General features: G+C 36.0%; 1 protein-coding gene across 2 annotated transcripts; it reads left to right on the forward strand.

The window, feature by feature from the left end:
* Window positions 1-266: 266 nt before the first annotated feature.
* Window positions 267-2,024, forward strand: MAP18 (microtubule-associated protein 18). Of its 2 annotated transcripts, none has more exons than XM_010262535.3 (5): window positions 267-443; window positions 639-780; window positions 915-1,004; window positions 1,103-1,187; window positions 1,321-2,024. In XM_010262535.3, exons 2-5 carry the CDS (start codon window positions 670-672, stop codon window positions 1,617-1,619), a joined length of 585 nt encoding a protein of 194 aa, XP_010260837.1. In that variant the 5' UTR covers window positions 267-443; window positions 639-669; the 3' UTR covers window positions 1,620-2,024. The 2 variants fall into 2 exon arrangements, with proteins under 2 accessions (XP_010260837.1, XP_010260838.1); XM_010262536.3 differs by having other exon boundaries at window positions 269-517.
* The last annotated feature ends 4,552 nt before the right edge of the window (window positions 2,025-6,576 follow it).

The raw sequence follows: 6,576 nt of genomic DNA on the forward strand, positions 1-6,576 counted from the left end.
TGAGAAGTTGTACCCACCAGATACTGGAGCAGTCAAGGGACCCACATATGATATTGCCACCTCCGATTAGGCTATTGCCAGCTGTCACTTCCGCTCCCAAATATTCCCCGCCGGATTCAACCTTCCTCAATTTACGGAACTACCCTTCCTTGGATCAAAACGGTGGTCTTGGTGGAATGAATGTGGGGTTATTTTGTAATTTCGGAGCATCGGGACGGGTGATTTCGTAAGATGGGAGGTCTATATGTTGCTGCCACGCTCTGGGGTTGTAAACCTTGTTTGCCCTTTGGTGGAGAGACAGTTGGCAGGAACAGTTTGATCGAGCTGGGCTCTGTAGGCTGCTTCTGGTAAATAGTTGGGGAGACGACGACAGATCAGATTGCAGAAAACAGCGAGGACTGATTGAGATTTGAGAGATTTGTCTTTCTGCTCTTTAGTTTCTCGTATGGAATTTCTCTGAGATTTTGTTCTTTCACTTCATTCTCATTTCTCAGTGGTTGTATATTTTTGTTTCTTGGTAGCTACTCTAGACACCCATCTATTGGATTTAAATTCTATGTTCTTTTTGCAGTCTGAAGAGTTAGATCTTTTTTTTTGCTTGGATATAAACCCTTTTCAATCTTCCTCTTCTTGTTTAGATTTGTTCGTGGTTTTGAGTTGAGAATCGATATGGGTTACTGGAAATCCAAGGTTCTTCCCAAGCTCAAGAAGGTTTTTGAGAAGAACGGCACTAAGAAGGCTGCTGCTGCTGAAGCATGCAAGTCCTTTGATGAATCCAAGGTGGGCGTTTGTTTCATTTCTTACTTTATCTGGATGATTTGAATCCATTTTTTAGTTGTTGAAGTTGAAGATGTGTGTGGTGAACGATCTTTGATATGGTTGCTCATCATCATGTGTTCTGAACTGATGATCAGGAAACGATCGACAAGGAGTTCGAAGAGAAGAAGACTGAACTCCAGCCCAAGGTCATCGAAATCTATGAAGCTTCTTCCACTGAAATCAAGGTATAAGCTTCGTTTTTGATTTAAAGGAACCGAAAAAGATATCTGTTTATCGATACATGAAACTAGGAAGAGTAAGATTTATTTTCATTTTACTGCAGACTTTGGTGAAGGAACGTAAAGATGGAGGAATCAAAAAGCACTCAGCAGCAGTTAACAAGTTCCTGGAAGAACTAGTTAAAATTGGTATAAATTAAATCAATTAAATCAAACGGTGTTTGGCTTCTGAATTTGTTTTTTTATATATATATATCCTTGAGTGAGATTATATATATTGATGACCTAATTTTCCTTGTCGATTTCTTCTTCCGGCCGGCAGAGTTCCCGGGATCGAAACAGGTGAGTGAAGCATCTTCAAAGTTCGGGCCACCACTAGTTTCGGGGCCAGTATTTTTTGTGTTCGAGAAGGTGTCGACCTTTATCGTGATAGAAGAGAAAGCAGCGGAGACAACAACGACAGAAGCAGGCACGACAACCGAAAGCAAAGAGAAGGAAATAGTCATAGAAGCAGAAGAGAAGGAGGAAGAGGAGGTGAAAGCCCCCGTTGAGGAGGCTCCTGCTCTGGCCAAGGTGGAAGAAGCAGAGCCAAAGCCAGAGCCAGAGCCAGCAAAGGCATGAAAGAAGATGAAGATTTTTATTGTCGATCCATCAAGGTTAAGTCGTTTCACGTTTGGTATAAGTATATATATATATATATATATATAGATAGATTTGTTAAGAGTTAAAACCAGAAGACATGATTTGTTATTCTTTCTTCTCTTCTTTCCTTGTAAGTTGTTCTCTGTCTTATCTCCGTCTCTCTCTCTCTGATTGATATTTAAGCTTCCATGAAGATGTTTATGGGTTTTTGTGAATGTAGTAGTTCTATTTTTTTGGGGAAGGTTGGGGGTGGTAGGGCCTCCTCCTCCTCCTCCTCCCCTCTCTCTCTCTATCTCCTTCCCTGCTGCTGTCTGTGTTATCTTTTGTTCATATAAAAAAAAGGAGAAAACAGCTCTGATGAAGAGTTGTATTTGTTTGGATTTACAGTGGTTTTTATCTGCTTCTCACTCAGTCTCTCTCTCTCTCTCTCTCCATCCATCTCTATCTGTGTGCCATTTTAATCATAAATGTTGGGTAGAGATGTGAAAATGCTACAATACAATACACCATATTCAAAAAGGAGAGTGGTGTGAGGTGGCAACGGTCAGCTGGGGTCCAATCCAAATTTGGATTGAAACCCTATTTTCCTTGTCCTGTCTATCACTAGATTTGAATCTCCTTCCTTGGATCCAGCCCACTGCCAACCTCATAGTCATACACAGAATATAAGACCAACCTGAACGGATTAGCCAACCCTAACCCTAACCCTAACCCATCTCAGTTGTGATTGAAATTTTAATTGGAGGGAATATGCATAGCCGCTAGTGCTAGAAATAATTAAAAACAAATTTGGAATATTGATGTAAGAATGAATGACTGAATGAGTAATTAATTCATACCATAATTTACCTGTCGATCATATGTATAGGGACGGAATGCCTTGAAATAGCCCAGCCCAGAGTAGGTCCAGGTCACTATAAATTGCCACGTGTTATATATCTAGTGGATTGGGCCTACTACTTAATCGCTCAATTGTCTACCCTCTTGATGACGGTGTTAACCCTTCTGCAGTATGTAGTCTGTGCTTTGTGAGGTGGGCCTCAATACGATCGAACAGCCTAGAAAGCTGTTTGGTGAAAAAGTCGTGAAATTCAGCCTAAAAGATTGGTTTTCTAGTGAGTAGTGAGACTTCAAATTTTAATCAAAGCGCTCTATTGAAAACAGTTCAATCAAAGCTTCAGCCCTCCCGAAGGGGCCCTAATTCTTTGTTTGAGATGTTTCTTTGGGAAGGTTGGTGGGACTGGCTCTCGATAGTAGATTCTCCCTTTTCATCCTTATAGCATGCAAAACGTAGTGAGTAAATAAGGCCCAGATCATGCTCATTGAACTGAGGCCCATATCATTGTAGCTGTCCGGCTCACCGAAAACAATGCCTCTGTCATCTATATTCATATATTTGAAGAGGGCCCTAGTTTGTTTGGAGTCCTAGAATCAATTCATTGAACTTTAGACTTAGATTATTAAATTGGACCCATTGTGTTTCTTCCAGAGTAAACCTTGGACCCCACACTCAATCGACCGGGGGGTATCCGAGGAATAGCACCGGAAGTGGCTGCTGAACTGAATGACTTGTTACTTTGGCTTCTTTTATTGGATAAAAAGAAAGCTAATTCAGTAGTTCAGTCACTTCAGCAGTCGTCAAAGGCGAAAGGCCCCTTGGATGGATAAGCCAAGCGCAGTAATCACAATCCATTGATGAAAAGGAGCGGAGTGTGACGTGCATGTTAATATGTATTTATTTATTATATTCAATTATGTCAAGTCATTAACCAAACGTGTCGTGCCTGCAAAGATATTTTTATACCTTCCTAAGATCAAAATGTTAGTGTCATTATTTGCGTAAATTTTATATATCTATCACCCTCTTAATTTGAATTTAGCTAATCCCTTAACTTTTATTTGTGACAAAGACCTCATAAACTTTCACATTCTAACACTTTACCCCCTCTATTATTAATTGGATTGACAGAAAAAAAATTTAATTTACTCAAATGACCTTTTGAGATTCATATGGGTCAAGGAACGTCATTTCAAAATAATAAAATTGGTTTGGGCAAAACCTGTTGTCTCTTTCGTCCATTTCTCAAATATGCAAGAAAAAAAAAGACAAAATAGTCTCATAAATTATAGAAAAAGGTAGTTTGAGGATTTAAAAATGTTTAACAATCACATGAAATTTATTTTTGAAGCTAATATCAACAGAATACTAATGAAGGAGGCAAAATGCTGGAATGAGGGGTTTTATTGCAAATGAAAGTTGAAGGGGGCTATTTTGCTCTTAACTTCAAAGACACTCCTATCATCATCGAAGGCCACTTGAAGCTGGTCATTTCTTGTCTTCACTGGTCTACTTCCCCCGGTGGCATTTAAGGAACATAATTTCTAGCCGTAAGGAGCTTGTGGATGCTTTCAACCTGTGGATTTCGCCACAGATCTTTTAATTCACTTAGTGCTAGAAAACTTCGGGGGGACTCCCTCTCTCTTAACCCCTCTAATTTATCTCTCATTTGTTTTGTAGACTGTGGGGATGTGCTATCCCAAAGGGCTAAGTGTCACTGCCCTAAAATATGGGTGGTAATTTGTAATTTACCCCTCTTTTTTTTTTATATCAAATTCCTCTCTCAGAGAGAGAGAGATTAAAATCAGAAAGCTACATGGGGTTTCCCACACGTAACATGTTTATTGCTTAATTATTAATGGATGATGAGGGGAGCCAAGTATGGAATATTGAGAGGAGGGCCTTTCCCTGCTCAGTGCTGAATTCATCCTCTACTTATTTTGGTCATCAGGTAGACGGGTTCTACATATGACCAATTGATTCCTTAGAGAACTTATCCACAAAAAAAAAAAAAAATTGATTCCTTAGAGATTAAGCATATGTGGCCATTAGATTGCCCTTTGCTCCCATGTTTAATATAATCCCAAAGCCCATATTCAGTCTTAATATCGAAAAATGTTCAAAACAAGGCAAACATTATTATTATTTTTTCATTAAGATGGAAATATTATGTTTTAAGCACTACTACTACTACCTCCCACTGTCAATAATGGAAGAAGAAAACAGGCCCCAGGAAAAGTACATTTATATTTATGTAAATATAAATTTACATAAATACTGTTTCACCATTCCCTTCTGTTTAGTGCAATTTTCCTTTGTAAATTTTTGTTTTATTAAGGTAAATGGGTCACACAACGGTATAACCTTCCTTTGAAACCTAATCCGCTGCCCTCCCACAGGACCCTAATGATAAAGTTGAGATTCAATCTTAGGCAATCTGCTATACAGATATAATATGTATCCTAATCCCTGTGTATATGTATCCTCAACCTTGTATACAGATATAATATGATGTATCATATTGATATGTTTTGATCCTTGATCACAAGCCTGCACTACAATCTGCTAAAAGTTTTATTTAGCTGACACCTTTAGATCCATTGTTCAGTTATGGACCCTCAGATCATTTCTTACTGCCTCAAAGCGAAAAAAAAAAAAAACATTTCTTACCATCTTAACTTATATCTTTTTTTCTGGGTCTGCCCTTTTCTATTATTCTAGTCAGCCCCCCTTACCATTTATTATTTGTGCCAGACTTGGGCCATGTTTGAGAGTGTTTATGTTAAAAATAAGTGCTTAAAAACAAGTATTTATTCGAATAAGCATTTATTTGTATTTGACACTTAACTTTATTGGGCATTTGGCACCTAACTTATTTTATAAAATAAGCACTTATTTTATATTGGGCATTTGATAGTTTTTTCTCTAATTATCACTTAAATAAGCGTTTGTGACTATTTTGTCCTTCATTTTCTTTCAAAATTCTGAAATATACCCTTTGAAAGTACTTTTATAAAAACACTTTTATGAAAGCACTTTTACAAAAGTACTTTTATGAAAGTACTTTCATAAAAATGCTTTTGTAAAAGTAAAGTGTCTTCATAAAAGTACTTTTATAAAAGTGCTTTCATAAAAGTACTTCTATAAAATTCAACTAGGGATGATTTTATAAGTGGTATTTTAAAAATCAACTAGGGATAATTTTGGAAGAAATAAATTGAATAAGTGCTTATCATATATGCACTTAAAAAAAGTTGGAAATTTGCGCTTAAAAAATAAGTCCTTATTTTTAAAATAACCACTTATTTTGGACTTATTTCCCAAATACAAATAAGTGCTTAATGACCCAAATAAGCACTCCCAAACATGGCCTTAGCCATATTATGATAGATTTTTAATTCTTTATATGCCTAACTTACCTTACTTGTCCTATATGTATTATTTAATTCTGTTTTCTTACCTTCTGAAGTTCTTATTGGTCTTTAATTAGTAAGCTAGGTGTTGTATTTGTTGTTTACTTTTTTTTTTATTACAAATAATTAATACTTTCACATAAAATAGAGGTCTATGATGCGGGAAAGACATGGTATCGGAAGAGTTCTGATCCATCAAAACCCACCTGTGAATTTTGATAAGTTAACACTAGGGGTGGAATCAAGCCGAATACTTGGCTATTTGAGCCCAGCTCGTCAAAACAATGTCAAGCTTGAGCTCAAATTATGCTCGACTCAAAAGCTTGTAAGTTTGAGCTCGGCTCGACTTGAGCTTAACTTTGAGCCAAGCTTCCTATAAAAAATAAAAATTAAATATATAAAAATATCTTTTAATTTTGCATTCAAAAATTAAGAATTATAAAAATTATTTATTATCATACATATAAAAAATAAAAATATTATATATAATATTTATTATTGTACATATAAAAAATAAAAAAAATATACGTACAAAAATTGTTTTTATTTTATATACAAAAAATAAGAATTATAAAAATTATTTATTATTTTACATAAAAATAAAAATATTATATATATTATACATATAATAAAAATTATATATATAATCAATTAGGTTCGTGAGCCTCACGATCCGAGCTTCATT

The sequence above is a fragment of the Nelumbo nucifera genome, chromosome 7 (assembly GCF_055504915.1).
Source record: "Nelumbo nucifera cultivar China Antique chromosome 7, China Antique-T2T, whole genome shotgun sequence".
In the NCBI taxonomy this organism is placed as follows: Eukaryota; Viridiplantae; Streptophyta; class Magnoliopsida; order Proteales; family Nelumbonaceae; genus Nelumbo; species Nelumbo nucifera.